Source organism: Mustela nigripes, chromosome 3 (genome assembly GCF_022355385.1).
Source record: "Mustela nigripes isolate SB6536 chromosome 3, MUSNIG.SB6536, whole genome shotgun sequence".
NCBI classification, from domain to species: Eukaryota; Metazoa; Chordata; class Mammalia; order Carnivora; family Mustelidae; genus Mustela; species Mustela nigripes.
The window spans coordinates 28,181,477-28,202,941 of NC_081559.1; the positions used below are offsets into that span (position 1 = coordinate 28,181,477).

The following is a 21,465-nucleotide window of genomic DNA, read 5'->3' on the forward strand; positions in this document are numbered from 1 at the left end:
AGTTATGGATGATAACAGGAGATGTCCTATTTCTTTTCTTTTCTCTTCTTTCGTTCTTTCCTTTTTTTTTCTTTTTTTTTTTTTTTTTTTTTTTTTTTATTTATTTTTTTTTTTTGAGAGAGAGAGTGGGGATTGGAGTGGCAGAGGGAGAGGGAGAGAATCTCAAGCAGACTCCTTGGCAAGCACGGACCCCAACACAGCGCTATGTCAGGACCCTGAGATCATGACCTGAGCTGAAACCAAGAGTCGAACACTTAACCAACTGAGCCACCCAGGCGCCCCTCATCTCCTGTTTCTAAAGGCTTTCCTACTTTAAGATTATTCAAAAAGATTCTGCATTTTCTTCTAATACTCTTATGTCCTTTATATTTACATGTAAATTTTGAATATGGGCAGAATCTCTATGTGTCATATGTGAGGTATTTTTTATTTTGTGTTTTCCAGTTGGATAGAGATGTGACGAGTTGGCTTAATGACAGGAACCCCTACTGTATGTATCAGGCAGCCACCCCGTGGGGACTCTAGCCCACTCACGTCTTCTGCCTTTGAGATGGTCCCATGAGAGCACTGGGAGCCGCAGGGCCCCCCAGGAGGGTCCCAGAGCAGACAGGGAAACAAGCGCCTTCATTTCTATCTCCAGGAGCTTCGGAGGAAGATCCTGGTGAAGGGGAAGAAGTTAAGGACACTTGAGGAGGATCTTGAGGAAGAGGAAGAGGAGGAAGAGCTAGAGTGTGAGCTGGAGACGGAGCAGGAAGCCGACACAGAGCTGGAGGCCCATCTGGAGTCTGTGTCCCAGGAGTTGAGCCCGCGCAGTAAGGACAAAAAGAAGGAGAAGGTGCGCCAGGAGGGTGGTCTTTCTGCTCTGGCATTTGGTCAGTCTGTATTGTAGATGGCGTTCCTGTGTGGAGAGACCAGTGAGCCAGGCAGGGTGTTGGGCCAAGGAGCAAAACGCCCCTTGCGCCCAGTGAAAGAAGTATAAGGGGGCACGTGTGGCATCACCATTTACTATCGTATGGAGAGAGATGGCAGTGGCTTTCCAACTTCTTTGGGCCACGGAATGGTTTATGACTGAACTCTTACATGGGAGCTCTGTATACAAAAGGGATCCAAGCGGAGCCATTCCAGCTGAAGCACCCATTTGGTCTCTCCTGAGTCCCCCATTGACTCTTGAGACATCTTTGTACTTCTCCGTCTCTTTAAAGGCCAGTTTGAAAACCACTGGTGTGTGCGTGCATGCGCATATGCGCATGTGTGTTTGTGAGAGAGAGAGAGAGATTGTGTACCCGCACTATTGTACTAGGGGCGTAGGGCTTACTCAAGTGACTGCTGTAACCGCATCTGAAATGGGCTTAGAGAAGGTTTCTTGGAAAAGGTGAGTCTGAGAAGGGGCCAGAAGTAGCCAAAAAAAAAAAAAAAAAAAGAGCAGAAAGAGTTGGGGAAGGGGAAGGCTCTGAGAAGGCTGTGCCCAAGTGGCCCAGCTCCCTGTGGGGAAGGGGTGCCATTGGTGGGACAGCCAAGATCCTGGTTAGAAGTCTGCCTTTCTCGTTCTCATGCTTTTCCTTGACTTAGCTAACTTCTAGCTTATCCTGTCCTCTCTGGGGCTGTGGGGTCTAGCCTGCTACCATGTCCAGGGAAGGAAATGGGAATTTAAGAGAAAAATGTAGAGATATTATTCTGGGACCCTCACATCCTTCCAGTGTGACTTCCCCGGCCATTTGCATACCTTGACATAACTGTCTGGGTTCATGAGCATTTTGACCAAAATACACTATTAATGGTTTTTTAAAAGGCGAGAGGTAAGGAGGACACCTCTCTACTTCAAAATAATCATCGAAAACCTGTTACCCAGAAAGTAACAGTAAAGCAGACCCTTTAAGCCCAGAGGCTGAAACCGATCCCATCAGGTTTCAAAGGACTGCCTTTATTCCCATTCCCATCCCCAGGTTGTGATGTGTCCGCTGTTTTGTCCGCCTATCTGTTGTGAGGTTATGGTTCAGGCTCCTATTTCCAAGGCTGGGTCCCTTCTCTTTTCCAAGCAGGTGAGGCAGGAGGAATGCAAAGGGGAGGCAGTGGGCAGAGGCGTAGGTTGGATGGGGTAATTCAGATCCTGGCCATCGCTCTTTTCCTCTCGGCTCGTGGAAGGTTCAATTCCATTTTCCTCTCTGTTTTCTCCTCTTCCAGAAATCCAAACCCATCTTGTGTCCATCCCTCTCTGCCCTGGTTGTCTACTTGAAGTCTGTCTCATTCCACAGCTTCACTCATTCAAGGGAGCACTACCGCTTCTATGAGACCTCCTCTTTCTCTGAAGCCAAGGCCAGAAGCCTCATCAAGGAGGCCGGTCAGGACCAAAAGGGAGAGAGCCAGGGAGGGAATTGGGATGGGTAGGGTCAGGCTGCTGGGCAGGAGGACGAGTCCCAAGAAAGAGGACCAAGGGCCTAAGTAGGGATGAGGGAGCTAAGCGACTCCTCAGAGCACGCACTGGGACAGGAGCTCTGAGCAGCAGGGTCAAGGCTCTAGCGGGAGGAGAGATGCTCAGGAGATGCTGGGGAGGAAAGCGAAGTGGGTAGGCAGTGTACCTGAGGCCAGGGAAGTGGAGAGATCCCCCCATCGCCATCTACCTACTATACCCTCTATGCAGGCAACGAGTTTGTGCAACACAATGCCTGGCAGCTAAGCCGTGTGTACCCCAGCGGCCTGAGGACAGATTCGTCCAACTACAACCCCCAGGAACTCTGGAACGCTGGCTGCCAGATGGGTGAGGGGGCAGCAGCAACAGGGGGGAGGTTACATGCCCCAGGGGCCGGCCAGGAGGGTGAGGGAATGCTTAAAGGGTGCTCGACTGAGAGAGATGCCATCTATGGAGGGTGTTCCCAGCAGGCCTTCCTATACCCAATCCATCTCCTTCATTCCTTGAGAGAAGGGCCAGAGGGCTCCTGAGACGTATGTTTTCCTCCCTTTCTCCCGGGACCCACAGTGGCCATGAACGTGCAGACTGCGGGGCTGGAGATGGACATCTGTGACGGGTTCTTCCGCCAGAACGGTGGCTGTGGCTACGTGCTGAAGCCTGACTTCCTGCGTGATGCCCAGAGCTCCTTCCACCCTGAGCGGCCCATCAGCCCTTTCAAGGCCCAGACCCTCCTAATCCAGGTATTGCGGTGAGCGAAACCATGGGAAAAAACCTGGGGGGGGGGGGCAGGATGGAAGCAGGGGGTCGAGGCAGTGGGGCCTGGTAGGGACGCAGCGGGTGAAGAATGCCTCAGGAGAGGCAGGCGAGCCGGTGAATGGTGGGGATTTGGGAACCAGCTGCCTAGGTTCGAACCTGGTCACTACTCGTGTAACTCCGGGCAAGTTCCTGAACCCCAGGCTCCTTCCCTGCAAAGTGGGAGGAATGCTAGTCCCCCTCACAGGGTTGCTGTGACAGGTAATCTAAAAGTACCCAGGGCAATGCCTGGGGCTGCGTCCAGGCCCGAAAGGGTTTGCTGAACCTACCTTCTTTCAAACCTTGTTCAATTTCTACTCTGGTGGATTTTAAATCACACATAGGTTACTAGAGGAGCATATATTACTCCAAGCCAGAGGCTAGAGTGCCCCTCCCCTGGCCCTCCCCACCACCCTTGGGGGTGCACCCCTCCCCCCCACCCCCGGCAGTGTAAGAGCGAGCTGGAGTGGGGCTGAGCTGAACAGGAACCAGTGAGTTTCCAGAGTCCTGCTTGCAGATCATCAGCGGGCAGCAACTCCCTAAGGAGGACACGAGTAAAGAGAGGTCCATCGTGGATCCACTGGTGAGAGTGGAGATCTTTGGCGTCCGCCCAGACAAAAGCCGGCAAGAGACCAGCTACGTAGAGAACAACGGTGAGACTGGGCTGGGCGGTGCTGAGCTGTGCTGGGCAGGGGTGAGGGGGGTGGTGGTGGGAGTTAGGTGGGAGGAACATGGCTGTTTCCCTACCGCACTGTCCGCACTGGTGACCTGGACAAATTGCTCATCCGCTCTGGGCCGCAATCCCCTCACCTGTGAAATGCTGATCGTGGGGAAAATTGCGAGACCACAAGGGGACACGCCTAAAGCAAAGAACCAGCAAGGTCACTTCCTTCACTCCCTCTCTCCTCCGCCCTGCCCCAGGGTTTAATCCATACTGGGGGCAGACGCTGAGCTTCCAGGTCCTGGTGCCCCAGCTGGCCCTGCTGCGTTTTGTAGTCGAGGACTACAACCGGAAATCCCGGAATGACTTTATCGGGCAGTACACGGTGCCTTGGAGCTGCATGCAGCAAGGTGGGCCGGTCCTCCCATCCCCCCACCACTGCCGCCACCCTGGCCCCAGCCGCCTTTTAACACCCTCCTCCCCACTCTGCAGGCTACCGCCATGTACACCTGCTCTCCAAGGATGGCATCAGCCTCCACCCGGCTTCCATCTTCGTGCATATCAGCATCCGGGAAGGGCCGGAGGGGGATGAATCCTAAGGTGGGCCCTTCTTGGGAAGGGTGGGTGCACTGGCTTGAGGTAGTAAGAAAAACCTGGAAGGACTCTCCCGAAAGCAAAGAGAGGTGGTGAAAACCATTGTTTTGGACTGTGCATTCCTAAGCACAAAAATTACCTCACTCTTCCTAACAAGCACACCTGGGGCCTGATTTTTCACTCTCTTCCCTTTCTTCGTTTCTCCACGTCTGTGGTATCCTTTCTGTCCCCTTCCTTCACATACTCTCTACTGGACTTCCTTCTTTCCTCTTGCCATAGGTTCAATCCCCTGCCCAGATCTAGGACTAATCTCTCTCATCGGCCCTGGCCCAAAGGCTGGCTGCAGCTGGACAGCCCGAGTGGGGCCTGGACCAGAGGGACACAAAGAGGCATTACCCCCTCCACCCGAACTGCCTCAAAGCCCAGAGCCAAGGGAAAGAGAAATCGAGCCTCAAGGCTCCCCAGGCAAAGGCTGGGGGAGGATGGCAGACCCCCAAGACCATACGACGACTTGTGAGAGAACACCGCACAGCCCCGAGTCCCCACTGGACTGCTCTCCCCTCTCCCCACCTGTGATAATAGAGCTTTTCTACCCAGTTCGGCTTGAGTATGGTCTGTTGCTGGGCAAGAAGAGGAGGCATGAAGCTTGGGAGACACTTGGGGAGACCGTTGGGGCAGGGAAGGAGTGGAAAAATAAGTGTCCAGCCCCACCCCCCACCGCACGTGCTACATAGAAGGGTACAGAGGAAGTATGGCCTCCAAGGACGAAAGGAGGAGACAAAGGGTTACATGATCCATACCCTCCCAAGAGTTTGCCTGGAACAGTCCCAGTTTATGCCTACCGCCCCACTATACTTATTAAAAGTACCTCTGTCATTTCCCCAGTGTGTCACAGTTTCAATGACTGAGCATCCGGTCACTGTGAGGAACTCACGGAATTCTGGATTACAGAGTCTCACCGGCCCCCTTCCCTCAAGTCCTGCGCCTTTCCCATTGTCTTGTGATTTAACTCCTGTGCAGCTGATGGGCCAGGCTGAGGATGGAGGCAGAGGACGGAGGCCGAATTAAAGCTACTTCCAGGGGGAGGCTGACTGCGCGGCCTGCAAGTAGACCTCGGGGCTCAGAAATAAGGAGCAGGGCAAGGGCCAAGACAGGCTCCAGGGCAGAGAGAAGGCAGACCCGGGAACATTTCGGAATCCCTCGGTGAAGATGGAAGGAGACAAAGGAGAGGCAGAGGTGTGATAGGGAACCGGCCAGAGCGAGAGGACAGCCCGGCTGTGCTCAGTGAGGGACATGGATGCATCGGTAAGCTCGTCACCACTCTGTTTAACATGCTTCAGAGAGCAGGAGGCGCAACAGCACATGCGGTCATATACATCTGTCTGGAGGGTGCTGGAAAAACACAGGACTGGACAGAGCAAGGAGGGAGGGGAAGACCTAATGGGCGAAACCAAGGTCTTAGATCTGGGGGCTCTGGGGGAGCGATGAAGGAAGCGGGAACTCACAGGTCAGAAACATAGGGGGTCTCCACCGGAAATCAATCTGTGGTCCACGTCACTCCTTTATACGGCCATCAGCGTCCCAGTACTACAGCCTGAGCCCCCGAAACCTCGAAGCCAGCCCTTCCTTAGGCCCTGGAGCTGCAGGCGAGCTCTGCTTCTGGTCTGCAGGTCTGCACATGTGGGACCACCCCCTCTGTGATGGTGGGGGGGGGGGCAGGCACTCAGCCCTCGGGTCCTGTTGGGGGAGCAGCAGGAGCAGGAGGGCTGGGGTCCTCCAGCTGCACATCATGCAGGTGCACCGTGGGGGTGGTGGGGTCTTTCCCCACTCCTTGGTTCGGGTCGGCCTGGTCTGGGTGGTGCCGGCGCACGTGCTTCACCACCTGGAACTTCTGCTTGGCCTTGTAGCTGCAGAGGCGGCAGAAGAAGGGGTGCCGGTCGGTGTGGGTGAGCGCGTGATGGCGCAGGCCGGCAGCCCAGCGGAAAGCACGGTGGCACACGTTGCACACGTAGGGCTTGGCTTCACTGTGCTTGCGGAGGTGGGTGCGCAGCAGGAAGCGTGTCTTGAAGGCCTTGCCGCACTGCTCGCACATGAAGGCCCGTGCCTCCCGGTGCCGAGTCTCCTGGTGCACGCGCAGTGCGTCGGCCCGGTTGGTACAATACTCGCACTCGGGGCACTGGTATGGCTTCAAGCCTATGGGACAGGGCAGGGCCAACGGACAAAGTCACTACCAGAGCTGGTGGAGCCACGTGGAGCGGGCCCAGGAGTCACTGGGATCCCGGGACAAGACACAAGCCGCACACTGACTCATGACTGCCATCTGTGGAATGTTCTGGCTCCATCTGGCATTTCTCTGCCCTCCTCCCAACACAGCCCCTTTTGCACAGTGAGTGCCCAATGCATGCTGATAACTAACTGGACTCCTGAGTAGACACCTGACGGCGATGACCACTCACTCAGATACCATGGGGTTTCCGGTTGGGGAACTCCAACCCCTTATGATCATGGGGTACCCGTGGAGTTTGGGGATCCATTTAAAGAGAACTCCGTGTTCAACTCAGAAAGGAAAATTCTTAAGGGGAAAGGATTAGAGGTGAGAGAGCGGCGTCCGTAGGTACAGAGCACCCTGAAATGCATCTGGTTATTGCCCAGACGCGAGGGGATTCTATGCAAAATACAGACACACCGCCGTTTAGCCGCTCGTGGAGCACCTGTAGTTCCCGGACTCCGTACCAAAGAGGAACAAAGCAGCTAAAACAGGCAAACTTTTCATGTTGCCATTACTCCTAGTAGCTCCACTGTGTCTGCAGTAACTAAGCAGACTTCTGTCAGCCACACATTTATGTTGTGGGGCTCTCAGTGGGTGGGTGGGGGGCTGCCCTAAAGCTGTGGTCAGCAGAGAAGCTTTTACAGAGTATACCCAGGCCCTCAGGCTCACCTCTCTTCTGATTCTCCCAGGTCTTCAGTGGTTTGGGAAGCTATGCTGGCCCATCAACCTCTCCCCCACCCCTCAATATGCACCCCGAATCTGAGTAAGGACATCCACCACCTGAGGAAGGCTGGGCGTGCCAGGAATGGGGGGGGGAACCCATGGGCCCATGGAAACCACACAGACTCACCTGTGTGCTTGGTCATGTGGTACTTGAGCTGGTTGACCCACTTGCACTTGTAGCCACAGTCGGGGCACAGATACTTCCGTTCCTCCCTATGGATCCGCATGTGGTACTGTGGGGGGGGGGGGGCGAAGAGCAGAGTATGCCTAGAAAATGTGCACACTTGGTCCTTGGTGGAGCTGCTCCCACCCCAGCTGTGCTCCCTCCATCAAGCGGGCTCCCCGGTCCAGCCACTCTGCTGACACCTAACCTGCTGGGCCGACCTCTCAGTCTGCCGCTTCTCAGCTCTGCCACTTACTACCTGTGCCCAAACTCCCAGTCTATTAATCTGTGAAGTGAGAAACAGCAGCACTAATTCCACCTCCTGTGTGGCAAGGATTAAAATTACGGCGAGCATGCAATAGCGCTCAATAAAAGCCTTCGTCACAGGCCATGCTTGCATAAGGGCATCTCCTCTTTGCAACTGTGCTATGAAGTATCGGCACCTCTTTCAATGGGGGGCTGCTAGGGGGCTTGACAGAGATCCCAGAACTGATAACCAGGAGTAGGGACCAGAGGACCCAGGGAGCTTCCCCGCACCCCTCCCACCCAGCCCGTCCACCTTCCTCTCCCAACACGACCCCTCCCCGCCCTCCACCCCTGTGGCTTCCCCCCACCAGCCTCACCTTGAGGCGGGAGGGGTCGGCACAGGCATAGGGACAGAGGTGGCAGCGGTAGGGCTTCTCTCCCGTGTGGATGCGGCTGTGCCAGGTGATCTTCTGGCGGTTCTTGGTGCTGTAAGCACAGTCGGTGCACTTGTACAGCCGGGTGCCGCCGTGCCCCTTCACATGGTGGTCCAGCACCAGTTGGTGGCGGCACGCGAAGTCACAGAAGGGGCAGCGCAAGGGGGGCTGGCTGGCCCCTGCGCCGCCCTCCGGGGTCTCTGCACCTGCCACCACTGCCTCCTCCTCCTCCTCCTCGTGCTGCTCCAGGTAGTGCCTAACCAGGCCAGCGCGCTCCCGGGCTGCGAAGTCACAGAGCTGGCAGCGGTGGCTGAAGTGCTGCTGCCGCCGGTGCTCGTCCAGGGCTGGCCGGCTGGGGAAGGCCTCCTGGCAGGCCCCACACTCCAGTCGCGGGTGCTGCTTGCGGGTGTGGCCCCGCAGGCTGGCCGGGCTGGCGCAAAGCAGCCCACAGCGGGAGCAGCGCAGGGGGCCCTCGGTGGCAGGGGAGCCTGGCGTGGTGGGGGGCGGCTCAGGGTGCCGGCGCAGTGCATGCTGCTTGAGCGCTGTCTCTGAGCTGAACTGCGCCTCGCACTGGGGGCAGGCAAAGGCGGGGGTGCCCTGGTGGCAGCTATTGACGTGTCGCGTGATGTCATGTCGCAGGTAGCCGCTATAATCACACAGCGGGCAGAAGTGGGTGGGCGTCTTATCGTGGACCCGCAGCCGGTGCAGGCGCAGTTTTGAGTTGGTACCGAATGTCTGTGGGCAGGAGCTACAGGGGATGCGGCCAACTCCTGTGTGGCGGGACTGGTGGGCCTCCAGCCGGTACCGCCTAGTGGTAGAGAAGTCACAGAAGGGGCACTGGTGGGGCTTCACTCCCTCGTGCTTGAGCCGCCGGTGCTGCTGTAGGCAGCGGCTCTGCTTGCAGGTGAAGCCACAGTCCCCGCACTGGAGTGGGGGCCGGGGCCCGCGGGCCGGGGGGGCGGTGGTGGGGTGCCTCCGCTTCTGGTGGAGCCTGAGTGTGGCAGCAGCGGCAGCGGTAAAGGAGCAGAGGCTGCAGTGCAGCTCTCCAGACTCTCCGAGGGGGCAGCCCCGGTTCTGGTGCGTCCTCAGGGCCCGCTCCTGGCGGCAGCTGAAGGGGCATGTCGGGCAGGAGAAGCGGGCCCCCTTCTGCTTTGGAGCCAGTGCCGTGTCCCCAGTCCTGGGGCTGCCCTCTGCACTCCCACTGCTGGGGGAGACAGAGTCCCCACGGCTCAGAAGAGAGGCCCCTCGCTTTCCTCCCCCGCCGCGGCCCCCCCGGCAGCCTTCAGCCACATGAGAGGTGATGGAGGAGAGCCGAGAGCACAGGAAGGGGCATGAGTGGCAGTGAAACTTGCCCTGCTCGAAGTGGAACTTCTCAGGGGTCTCTGCGGGTAAGGCATCCCCGGACATGGAGCGCAGTCCAGGGGGCTCCTCTATTTCTTCTGGCTCCCCGGGAAGTGCAGCAGCAGCCTCTTTGGGGAGCGCTGGCTCTCCTTCTAGCGGGGCAGGGGGGGACTTCGCACCTTCTGTGTCCTCGGAGACCTGGGTACCTGGGGGCAGTGGGGAGCCCGGTCCAGGCAAAGACTTGTTCTTCCTGAGCAGAGCGGGACACTTCTTCAGCAGGTGGGTGCTGAGGCCACGCTGTTGCTTGAAGCTGGCTCCACACTCGGGGCACAGCAGGGGCCCTCGGCGGCCCTGGCACCCGGTCCTGCAGTGCACGCTCAGAGCCTTCTCCCGGCGGGTAATGAACGGGCAGTGTGGGCAGCGGAAGGCGCGCCCCTCTCCCTGGATGACTACCATCTGAACCCGCCCCTCCAGGACCAGAGCCTCGGCCTGCTCTTTGTCCTGCCTCCGCAGGGCCTTGAGCAGGGACTCCGACTCGGGGAACTGGGGGAGCGGAGTGCTCTCAGCGGGCAGAGTGGCCTTCAAGGCTCCCGCCCAGCTGTCAGGGGGCTCCTCTGAGGAAGGGAGGTTTTGGGGGGCCTCTGGGACTGGCTTTTCCGGAACAGGCTCTTCTTCAGCACCCAAATCTGAAGTCCCAGCAGCTTCAAAGGCAGATAGCTCAGTCAAAGTTCCATCTGACCCTTCGAGTCTCAGGGGCCCTGCGGGATCCAGGGGCCTAAAGGCCACCGGGGTAGTTTCGGTGATCTCCTCCAGGGGTGGCTCAGCCACGGGCTCCAGCTCTACACCCAAGGCCTCTAGGTGCAGCGTGCACCCTCCCTCATCGACCTCCGCCAGACTGGGGCTGCCAGCCAGGTCGTCCCCCTGTGGAACCTCACTGCCATCCTGTCTCCCGGTGCTCTCCTCCTCGCTGGTCTCTGGCGGGGCCGGGTCTGAGTGGGGCTCCACTGCCAGCGCAGGGTCCGGGTCTGGCCCCTCAGGTGAGGCGGGCGGCTGGCTGGGGGGCTCGGAGTCCAGTGGGGGCATTGGGCCCAGCCCAGCCCCCTCGGGTTCCTGGCCAGCATAGCGGAGCTGCCATACCTGGTCGCCAGGCACGTAGCCGTGGACCTTGCGCTTGTGGAAGAAGAGGGTGGTGTTGCTGAAGGTCCGGTAGTCACAGAGTGGGCAGCGGAACTCGCGCAGACGGGTGTGCTTGCAATTCTCGTGGCTCAGCAGCGCCTGCTTGTGGCGGCTCTGGTAGCTGCAGTAGCGGCAGGGGTAGAGTGGGGCTGGCGGGCCTGGGTGGTGCTGGGAGGCCATGTGCTTCTGCAGCTCGTACTTCCGCTTGCATGCAAAGGCACACACCTCGCACATCAGGGACTTGCCCTGGTGGCGCAGCTTGTGGCTGCTCAGCTGATCGGCCCGGTGGCAGCGGTAAGAGCACTGGTTGCACTGGTATCTGGTTGGGGGAAGGCAAAGTGGCCAGGCTCAGTCTCCCAGAACCCATGAATACTTCCTGGGACAAGGTAATGCTTCCTGTGGACAAGGCTCTACACTCAGGGCAGGACTTGTGTCATCTACCTCATTCTCTACCATTACCCCAGAGACTGGGCGTCTGCTTCCAAGGGAGGAGACTCAAGCACAGAGGTTAATGACCTGCCTCGGGTTATGAAGAAGCGAAGGGCAGAGAGCCCACCTTCAGTGCTTTTGTTCCGACCCCTGCTCTATGTTGCTCTCACAGGGAAGACAGCATGGATCAGCCACCTGCTGTGGACTCCAAAGGAACTGCGGGGCTACGGCCTCACGGGGTTGGTGTCTGTGCCTAGATCCCATTCTCCCCCAGAGGCCTAAAAGCTCAGCAGAGACCCCCTAGCCAGCAGAGCCACAGCAGCGCAGTGGGGAACTTTGCCTGGATGGGGAATGTGGCTAGGATGGGGGGGTCCCAAGTGTTGTCTCCCAACTTTCCTAGGCATGAACTCTGTGAGAGCTCAAGGGACACCATCACATCTGGGCCTGGACTCTGGGTCTGTGCTCCCTTCCCTGAGCCCAGAGAGTTCTCCCCGTGCAGAGGGGGCCACAGGCACAGAAGCTAGCTACCGGCAATGGAGCAGAGACAGGGGAGCAGAGAGGGGCACGGGGAGGAGTCATTCTAGGGTCAGGAGAGCACGGTGAGTTCAAGAGGAGGCTAACTTAGTGTCAGCTTCCTGGGTGAGGGCGAGGGTGGGGGGGTGCACACACTCATACCTGAGGTCCCCCGCGTGTTTCCGCATGTGCACACTGAGGTAATGCTTCCACTTGGTGACGTAGCCACACTCAGTGCACATGTAATCCTTGGTGTTGGAGTGGGTCAGCATGTGCTTGGACAGGTAGCTCACGTCTCGGCACGTGAAATCACAGAGTTCACACTTATGAGGTTTCTCACCTTGGGTATGGGTGGGAGTAGGGATGGAAGGGGAGGAAACAGGTCAGATGTGGATCAAGGGAGTGCACAGACCGTCCCCCCACCTGCAAGCTTGCCCTGATGCTGAGCATAAGCGAAAGCCTCCCGCACTGCCTGACATGTAGCTCCAAACAGTCAGCACTATTTCTGGCCCTCTCCCCAGCTCCGACGTGGAGGAAGCCAGGGAGAAAGTGAAGACCATACTTTCCACGACCAGTCTGCAAGTCTACCTGGTTGCTATAGAGCTTGTTAGCTCTAATGGCCAACTGCTCCATTTACCCTAATTCCCTCCAGTTTTGCAGAAGAGGAGAAAAAAACTAGGCCATGTGACGTAGTGGTTAAGAATTTGGACTCTGGAGTCCAACCCACTAATAAAGATATTAAGAGCTAACACGGACAGAACGTGCATTATAGAAATGCCCCCTCTTGGGGCGCCTGGGTGGCTCAGTTGTTTAAACATCTGCCTCTGGCTCAAGTCACCATCCCAGGGTCCTGAGATCTAGCCCCATGTTGGGCTTTCTGTTCAGCAAAGAGACTGCTTCTCCTTCCCCTCTGCCTGCTGCTCCCCCTGCTTCTGCTCTCTTGTTCTGTCAAATACATAAACAAAATCTTTAAAAAAGCCCGTCTGCTCTTACTGACTCTTCCCGGCAGCCCTATGAAGCTGGTCCTAGGACTGCCCCATTTTACAAAGAAAGAAGCCGGGGCACGGGGAAACTACAGAGCTATGAAGTGGTGGTTTAGATCCCAGCCGACTACTACTACGTGGTCTTGGACAAGCCATATAACCCCTCTGAGACTGTTTTTCCTTGTCTTTAAAGAGGGGGCAACAAAAATACTGATTGCTCAAGGCTGGTGAGAAGATTAAGTAAGACATCCCAAAGTCCTCAGCGGTGCCCCGCAAGGACTCAAGGAAGAGCTGTCTGTGGGATTGGGTAAGAGCTGGTGCTAAGAGGCTGGGGGCATGTTCCTTCAGGACCCTTCCCTATGATCCCTGCCTGCCCACTCAGCCCGTTTCCCTATGGTGAAAGGCAAGCAAAATGGTACTCTGGCTCCAATTTTAACATTAGCAGTATGATCCCGCAACAGGGCATTTAAATGTTCAGTTCCTCTCCTTCACCTGCCTTCCTTGTAAGATTGTCTTTATGCGTTAAATGAGATAATGTAAAAAGAACTCGGCAAACTATAGAGTATTGTAGAGATGGGAAATTTTATGAAGGGCCTTAGAAAAATGACCTTTGGTGACTAAGGCATGCACAGAAATGAACTGTTCGCTGGAAACAAAGGCTTTGTCCCAAGCTGCCTAAGAGCTATCCTCCTAAACTAGAATCTTCGAAGAGATTTTTTTTTTAAATGTCTTGTCAACCCACTGATGCTTGCCTAGAGATCGCAAGTCAGCCGGTGCCACAGCAGGAAGCTTAATCTGGTTGTCACTCATAGCATCAGTATAATGCTGGCAACCAATTAAGAGTCTGAGTCAGCTCCCAAGGCTCTCTCAGGTATGCATGGCTTGGGCCACTTGCCCCTCATCTCCAAACCTGAATCACAAAGGAAGGTATCTCTCCATGGCCTTCGGCTCAGACCACCTGGACTCCCATCCTACCATAACCATTTCACTAGCTGCAGGACCCTCAGCTTAAGGTTCCTTTGTAAACTACAAATGGTAGATCTGGTTCTAGGAATGACGGACGCAGAGCCCCTTGTGGGCCTCGTATCCAGCACACACGCCCAGCGATGGCCATGTGACTGCAGGCGGGGCTCACCTGTGTGCAGCAGCATGTGGCGAATGAGCACCCTCTTGTGGGCAGTGGCGAAGGCGCACTCGGGGCACTGGTGGATCTTCTCATGGGCGTGCATCTTGCCCACGTGGTCCTGGTAGGCCACGGGGTTGAAGGTGGCAAAGGGGCAGAAGGTGCAGCGCAGCTCCTCACTGCCCGCGTGGCCCTGCTTCTTGTGTTTGCGGAATGCGTGCTTGTTGGAGCAGGCGAAGTCGCAGTGCGGGCAGTGGAAGGCATAGTGGCTCTTGCGATGTGCCTCCATGGCCTCGGCGCTGGCGAAGAGCAGGGGGCACGAGTGATGGCGGCACTCGACAGCCCGCGCGCCGTGGCTCTCCTTCAGGTGCTTGACAAAGGCCTTGCGGTCGGGGGCCATGTAGCCGCAGCCCTCCTGAAAGCAGTGCAGGGGCAGCGGCCCTGTGGCGGCTGCCGCCGTGTGGCTCTTGAGGTGCTCCTTCAGGGCCTGACTGAGGCGGAACTCCTCCCGGCACACAGGGCAGGCGTAGGTGTCCGAGTAGAAGTTGGAAATGTCCTCGTGCATGCTGGCCATGTGGCGGTTCAACGCATTCCTCTCCACGGCGCTGTAGTGGCACAGCGGGCAGCGGTGGGCCTTCTGGCCCAGCTCCCGCAGCAGGTGCGTCTTCAGCTTGCTCTTGCTGGTGAAGAACTTCTGGCAGTTGGGGCACTGCAGGCTGGGGTCGGGGAAGTGCAGGTGCAGGTGCTCCACCAGGTGTGTTCGCTTCTTGAAGCAGCGCTTACACTCCGGACACATGTGGGTCTTGAAGAGGGACTCGGTGCCAGGAGGCACGTCCCCTGGAGAGGGAAAGAGAGAGGGTTGATGGCGAGATTCTCTGAGAAGCCGGGGGCTGGCCAGCTCACGGGAGAACCACCATTTGTCTGGACATGACGTTAGGAGGCCTTTCATCTCTCTCTGTGGGGAACCTAACAACGACATCTCCAGCAGGGCAGGCTCACAAAGGGGGCGAGAAGTTCAAGTACTGAAGAAAGCCAAATCACCAGGATTTTTTTGACCTGATTGTGGGCCTATCTGAAGTGCTAACCCCAGCTCCCCACTATTCCCAAGCCTTTGTCTAGAGCTGCTCAAGAGAACAATCTGGAAGAAGCATACTCACTCTTCCTGCCCTTGTTTGTGAGGGTAGGCAGTGGGATTGGCAGGGTTGGTTGGAAGGCCAAGAAACCCGCAGAGTATGTAAAAGGGAAGAGAAGAAGGTCAAGTACTCCTGCGTCTCAACACTGGTTCACTGAGTTCGAGATCAGAAAGAACTGGTCATACACACAATCAGATCTTTTCTAGTCACTTGACAGGAAACGTGCTCTGTGGGGGAAGGATGGGTTGCAAACATGGCTCTACAGAGTTGGAAAGCTGGGAAGCAAAGATTCAGAAATAAAAATCTTTGTGGGCCCAATGCCAGACAAAATAGGCTGCTGACCAGTAACCTCCGGCATCTTTATATAATCAATATCACTGTCTCTTTCCCTGCAAAAGAGCCTCTGCCTGAGGAAGACCAGCCTAGGAGAGCAACCCCTACTCTGTGTTTCTATAGTTTATCAGTTTCCATTTATCATTTTCCCATTACACAGGTCAAAGTGGGAGGGTAAGAACCAGAGGCCATGAACCAACACCCAGAAAACCAAACCCCAGAGAGCCTCAATGTCAGACTCTCCACAATCCATTCCTCCCCACCACCAAGAGGTTCATGCCTAACCATGTCATTACCTTCTAACTGCTGAGCTCCCTGGCCTTTCTCCAGGCCTTTCTGGGTGTCCTTCAGAGCGCCACTCTCTTCTTCCTCCGCGTCCCCTTCATCCGCTGACTGCTCCCTGGGCAAGGGCGCCTCTGCTTGTTCTGATGGCTCTCCCCCTCTAGGGGACAGTTTGGGAGCTGGAGACACATAAAACTTGATGTCTATGGGAGCCAATGACAGCAATGACTGCTTATCCTGCTCTTCTTCTGGGCTGGCAGGACCACCCCCTCCCCATTTAGTATAAGAGAATCTTGCGCTTGGATTCTACATCTATCCGTTTATTACCACTCAAGACAGGAGAAGCTAAGCTATCATTAACACTCCAACCTAAAGCAAATCAAACTTCAGATGACGCCATCCTCACACCCCTTGAAGGAAAGGACTTTGAGATCACTGCAGTGGGTGTAGGGGCTGGGAGGTACAGACTGGGGAGACTGCACTTCCCTGGCCGGGGTTCCCAGGTCAATGGCTGGCGGCTCAGTGCAGGTGAACACAGCCAGTCCTCTAAACCTGTCTACTGAGAAGCTGAACTCAGCAATTCAGGGTCATACCCTGTCCTGCCCAATCCATCACTCTACCCCTCCACAGAGGCGGTTGCTTCAATAAGGCAAAGATGTAAGGCTATTTCCCAGGAACGAGGGGCCTTCTCTTTGGGAACACGACACTGACTGGTCTTAGCAAGCCTAGCTCTTGCAGCAGAATCCTGTTCTCTCCCAGCCCATCTCTTCCTCCTCCTATATTCACCCCATGACCTCTTTTTGAGACCAAAAAAAAAAAAAAAAAGAAAAAAGACCTGGTCTCATACCTGGCAGCAGCTCCTGGGCCGGAGGACCCTGCCGGGCAGACAGTTCTCCCTGCGGCCCAGGCCCGTGGCTCCGCTGATGCTGCCGGAAGAGTTTGACGTTGGAACCCATAAAGCTGCAATGGTTGCAGTGGAAAGGGTAATGGGCCTGTCGGTGCAGCTCCATGGCCTGCCGGCTCCCGAAGAGCAGGGGGCAGCCCCGGAAAGAGCACGGCACGGGGACCGCGGCATGGGCCTGCCTCAGGTGGAGCTGCAGGGCCTTGCGATCTTCCGCAGAGAACGCACAGCCGGACTCCGGGCAGGGGAAGGTGGCGGGAGGGCCCCGGTGACTCTTGAAGTGGCTCTTCAGGGCCTGGGGCTGGGCAAACTCCTGTCTACACACGGGGCACGGCAGGGGGCTATCTGGCAGGCCCTGCCCCTGCACAGGGCCAGAGAGAGGGAGGTTGCTGGGGGTGAGCTCTACGGAGCATGGGGGGCCAGAGAGGCTCGGCAGAGGTTGTATGAGGGGCTCAGCACACTGGTGCAGGGCCAGCAGAGTGGGCTCTGCAAAGCTCTGCTCACAGCGCTCACAGAAGTACACCTCCACCACCTTTACCAGGACACCTGCAGGCAGAGGACCGAAAGAGAAGCACGGCATCAGATGGAACAAGACTCCTAGGCGTTAGCTTCCAGTAGAAAACGTAGGTGAATCTTTTAATATTCGTGGGATGCAGATAGACGTTAAGACTTATACGGGGATGGTAAGCCCCATAAGGTCAGGGACAGTCTATTTGCATGTGACCTGGGTTCCCAGTATGTAGCACAATATGCCAATATAAAATGGGTATTTAATAAACATTTGCTAAATGAATACAACAAGCGTTAACCAATTCTGGAATGCATTAAGGAAAGGCAATATGTTTTGCCCAAATGAAAACTTGCAAAAGAAGAAAATGACATTCTGAGGATAATATCTACAGCTTTGAATGACAAAGTATTACTTTTTACTTTCTGGAAAGAGATTTTTTTCCCCCCCCAACAGCACAGTAATTCATAAAATGAAGAACATCTGTTTTCAAAAGACCGAAATCATACGAGTAATCACTGGCATTTCTTTAGCAATGGGCAGGACCTTGATAAAGAAAGGCTTAGGAAACACTCACTGGGTCCTCTAGCTGCCCTTCGAGAAGAAGGACCCAGAGTCCTGGGAGGTTAAGGACATTGTGTTTGCTCATGGCGGAGCCTTGACTCCAGCCCAGGTTTGTGCCATTTCTATTCTGCTGGTTTTCTTTCCTTTTTTTTTTTTTTTTTAAGATTTTATTTATTTATTTGACACAGAGAGAGAGAGAGAGAGATCAAAAGTAGACAGAGAGGGGCGCCTGGGTGGCTCAGTGGGTTGGGTCTCTGCCTTCGGCTTGGGTCGTGATCTCAGGGTCCTTGGATTAAGCCCCACATAGGGCTCTCTGCTCAGCAGGGAGTCTGCTTCCTCCTCTCTCTCTCTGCCTGCCTCTCTGCCTACTTGTCATCTCTGTCAAATAAATAAATAAAATCTAAAAAAGAAAAAGCTTTAAAAGTAGGCAGAGAGGCAGGCAGAGAGAGATGGGGAAGCAGGCTCCCTGCCAAACAGAGAGCCTGTTGAGGGACTCCATCCCAGGATCCTGAGATCATGACCTGAGCCTCAGTCGCTTAACTCATTGAACCACCCAGGCACCCTAGTTTTCTTTTTTTAAAAAAAAAATTCAGTGCAACAATTCAAATGACACGGATGTACCTCCAGAAAGAATAACCAACCCCACCCTTACACACACAGTTTGGTCTATATTGTTTTAGGCCTTTAGGAGTCATTTCTCTGCAATTTGCTGCCCCCCACTCCACCGCCACCACTTGCTATAGATCAGATACTTTTTTCTATGATTACCTTTAGATCTAATATATTTTTTTGTCCAATTCATAGTACCTCTGTCAAAATGTCAAAAACACGTCAAAACGAGGGCTTGCCTTTACTAATAGACATTTGGGTCATTTGGAACCCTTGTAAGTAAAGCTGCTCTAGACATCCTCATCTCTGTATTCTTGTGCATGTGTGTGAGTCTTTCTAGAGGACGGAGCCCTGGAAATGGAATTTCTGGGTCAGAGTATGCGTATTTTCAAATTTGTTATGTAGATAAATTGACCTTCAAAAGGTTATACTAAATTTATACTCTCTGTAAGCTGTAAGACAGTATCTGTTTTCCCACCAACAATAGATATTATAAAACATGTTTAATTTTTGCCAAAACTGAGAAACAACAATGGCATAATGTAATGTAGTAATCTCTACATCCATCATGAGGCTTGAACTCACAACCCTAACATCAAGAGTCACAGGCTCTTCCAACTGAGCCAGCCAAGCACCCCTCATAATTATTTTTAAGTGCAATTTATTTGTGTTAATGAGATTAAACATTCTTATGGTTATTGACCTCTTTTATTCTTCTTTACTAAACTGCTTGTAGGTTTTTTCTGCCCTCTCAAAAAAATCAAAACACCCTTTTTCTTATTATGGAGCTCTTTAAATTTTAAAGAGATTAATCCGGGGTGCCTGAGTTAGCTCAGGTCATGATCTTGGGATGAAGCCCTGCCTCAGGGGTCTTGGATGTCTTGGGATGGAGCCCCACATCAGGCTCCCGCTTCTCTCTCTGCCCCACCCTCCTGCTCTGCTCTTGCTCTCTCTCTCTGATAAATAAATAATATTTACCAAAAAATAGAGTTTAATTCTCCCTTATATATTGCAAATTTTTTCCCATTTTTGTTCTTTCTTTATTATTTGCTTCCCCACATAGAAGCTGAGAAACACTCTATGATCAAATTAGCTAATCTTTTCCAGGATTTGCTGTCACCATACCACACTGCCAAGGGAAGTTGTGACAACTGTAGCCGGAGGATGACAGTTAACAAACGGGAAAGTTACCTAAAAATAAGAAGTTGTAGCTATGGGAAGAATAAAGGGGAGAATCATTTTTCTAGCATAAACATAAATGCTCAAGTCCCATTCCTGACAACACGCCTTGGATGAGTTACATATGTTACACACAAGAAACTAGGGCAAGGAAATACCAGATTACTTCTGGGAAGCCCTGCCAAGCCCAGGGTGGTAGAGACACTGGGCCTTTTGCCTAATCCCTGGCTGCAGTTCCTGAGTGGGAGGGTCGGTATGCTATAGGAATAAGGATTGGGTGGAGGTGTCAGAAAGGTCTTCCCTTCTGGATCCCTGCCTAGCAGACATGAAGTCCTTGCAGGAACAGACTCTGCCAAGAGCTTGGTACGAGCTTGTGAACCACCTTGCCAGGCTTCAATCAACATTCACCAACTGCAAATTAAATGACAACATCTCTAAGAATAAAAATAAGATGCTACCTTGTGTTCTCATCATATTTATATAGAAGGGTCAAAAATAGCACAGACAAAACCTCAGGGCTGATTGTCCCAGTGGCCTGCTAGCAATAGAGTGGGTACCTGGGGTCTCTCCAGGAGCACCTGGGGACAGGTTTCCAGCCACTGCTTCCACGATGATCTCCATGTTCCCTGTGTCCTCTTCAGTTGCTGTGGCCTCTACCAGCAGGCAGCCTGGGTCACCAGGCAAAGGTGTGGGGTTCCCAGCAGGGCAGGGACTCTGGACGGGCTCCAGGATTCCACGGTTAGAGAGAGATGGGGGGATCAGCAATAGCTCCGGGCATAGTCCATCCATCTCCCCAGTGTTGTTGGTTGGCTGTGAGTCCAACACGGGGTCTGTCATCACCACAGACGTGTTCTGTGGTCTCCTTATGTGCTGTTAAGCCTATGGAAGAGAATCCAAACAAATCAGAGTTAGAAATCTCACCTTCTTCCCTGTTGGTGCCGGGGCATGGCCCAGTGTCTGCCCACTTAGGCATTTCCTTTGATGGTAACATGCCACACCTAGCTAACCTAGAAGTTTTCTTTTTACAACAATGTTCAGAACAAAAACTAGACAGATGCTACTAGGAATCACCATTAGGAGAGAGCCAACAAGTTTTGGCCAATATATTAGAAAGTAAAGGTTATATCTCTTGGAGCTAAGTGACCTTGGTGAAATCATTAAGCAATCTGGGCCTCAGTTTTCTTATGTGCAACAAAACTGGGGCCAAGGGATCCCAGAGGTCCCTTCCCCTCTTAACATACTATGATCTCACTATTCCTTACTATGGGTGTAAGGCCCTTCCTTCAGGATCTGGCCTGGCTGACCTCTCCAGACTCATCTTCCACCTCGCCCCTTAACAGACCTCTGACCCAGCCATATCAAAGAGCTGCCACTTCCCAAGCTCACCACATCCTCTTTTGCTCCCATACCCTCACAGATGCCTTTCCCTTTCCATGTGATGGGCCTTTTCCCTTTCTCCATCTCTCTCATCTGGCTAACCAACGCCTGTCCTTTAAGAATCTGCACAATGTCACTTTGGCTATGAAGGCTTCTTGATGCCGTTCATAGAAGTTACTCTCTCTGGGGTCCCACTGGCACCTTGTACCTAGCTCTGTCAGAAACGGTCACACTGCAGCATTGCAACCTATCAGTCTCCCTCCCTAGACGTGGAGCTTTCTGAGTACAATTGACTGACATTATCACTTCAATGAACACAAACCACAACAATCTATGCAAGTCAGACAGATGAGATTCTAGTGAAGAACTGTAGACACGGAGATCCATCAGAGGAGAGTTAGATTTCTACAAGGATAACAAACCAGTGCCTCTTTAGGTATGAAGGAACCCACCTGGAGAAATATCAAACTCATTAACTACGGCCTCATATTGAAAACACTAGAACACAACCAAGAAATGAACGGCAACTAAACTGCATATCCAGGGGCACCTGGGTGGCTCAGTGGGTTAAGCCGCTGCCTTCGGCTCAGGTCATGATCTCGGGGTCCTGGGATCGAGTCCCGCATTGGGCTCTCTGCTCAGCAGGGAGCCTGCTTCCTCCTCTCTCTCTGCCTGCCTCTCTGCCTGCTTGTGATCTCTCTCTGTCAAATAAATAAATAAAATAT

At 54.2% G+C, this 21,465-nt stretch overlaps 2 protein-coding genes across 5 annotated transcripts in view; one reads left to right on the top strand and one right to left on the bottom strand.

Annotated features, from left to right (window-relative positions):
* PLCD4 (phospholipase C delta 4) overlaps window positions 1-5,051 on the top strand; it is a 22,672-nt gene extending 17,621 nt beyond the window's left edge. Inside the window, exons 10-16 of the mRNA XM_059393480.1 lie at window positions 641-835; window positions 2,182-2,338; window positions 2,639-2,755; window positions 2,975-3,147; window positions 3,717-3,852; window positions 4,121-4,270; window positions 4,353-5,051. Coding sequence (XP_059249463.1) covers window positions 641-835; window positions 2,182-2,338; window positions 2,639-2,755; window positions 2,975-3,147; window positions 3,717-3,852; window positions 4,121-4,270; window positions 4,353-4,459 — 1,035 coding nt within the window. The 3' untranslated portion in view covers window positions 4,460-5,051. The remainder of the gene's footprint in view (window positions 1-640; window positions 836-2,181; window positions 2,339-2,638; window positions 2,756-2,974; window positions 3,148-3,716; window positions 3,853-4,120; window positions 4,271-4,352) is intronic.
* The window catches only part of ZNF142 (zinc finger protein 142), an 18,197-nt gene continuing 1,366 nt past the window's right edge, over window positions 4,635-21,465 (bottom strand). For 3 of the 4 annotated variants that reach the window (XM_059393476.1, XM_059393477.1, XM_059393478.1), the window contains 8 exons: window positions 19,921-20,242; window positions 16,450-17,049; window positions 15,617-15,781; window positions 13,867-14,691; window positions 11,911-12,088; window positions 8,233-11,125; window positions 7,574-7,679; window positions 4,635-6,647 (listed from right to left, as the gene is read on the bottom strand). In XM_059393476.1, coding sequence (XP_059249459.1) covers window positions 6,178-6,647; window positions 7,574-7,679; window positions 8,233-11,125; window positions 11,911-12,088; window positions 13,867-14,691; window positions 15,617-15,781; window positions 16,450-17,049; window positions 19,921-20,200 — 5,517 coding nt within the window. In that variant the 5' untranslated portion in view covers window positions 20,201-20,242 and the 3' untranslated portion in view covers window positions 4,635-6,177. Of the gene's footprint in view, window positions 6,648-7,573; window positions 7,680-8,232; window positions 11,126-11,910; window positions 12,089-13,866; window positions 14,692-15,616; window positions 15,782-16,449; window positions 17,050-19,920; window positions 20,243-21,465 lie in introns of those variants that run through there. The other variant, XM_059393479.1, reaches the window with a different exon arrangement.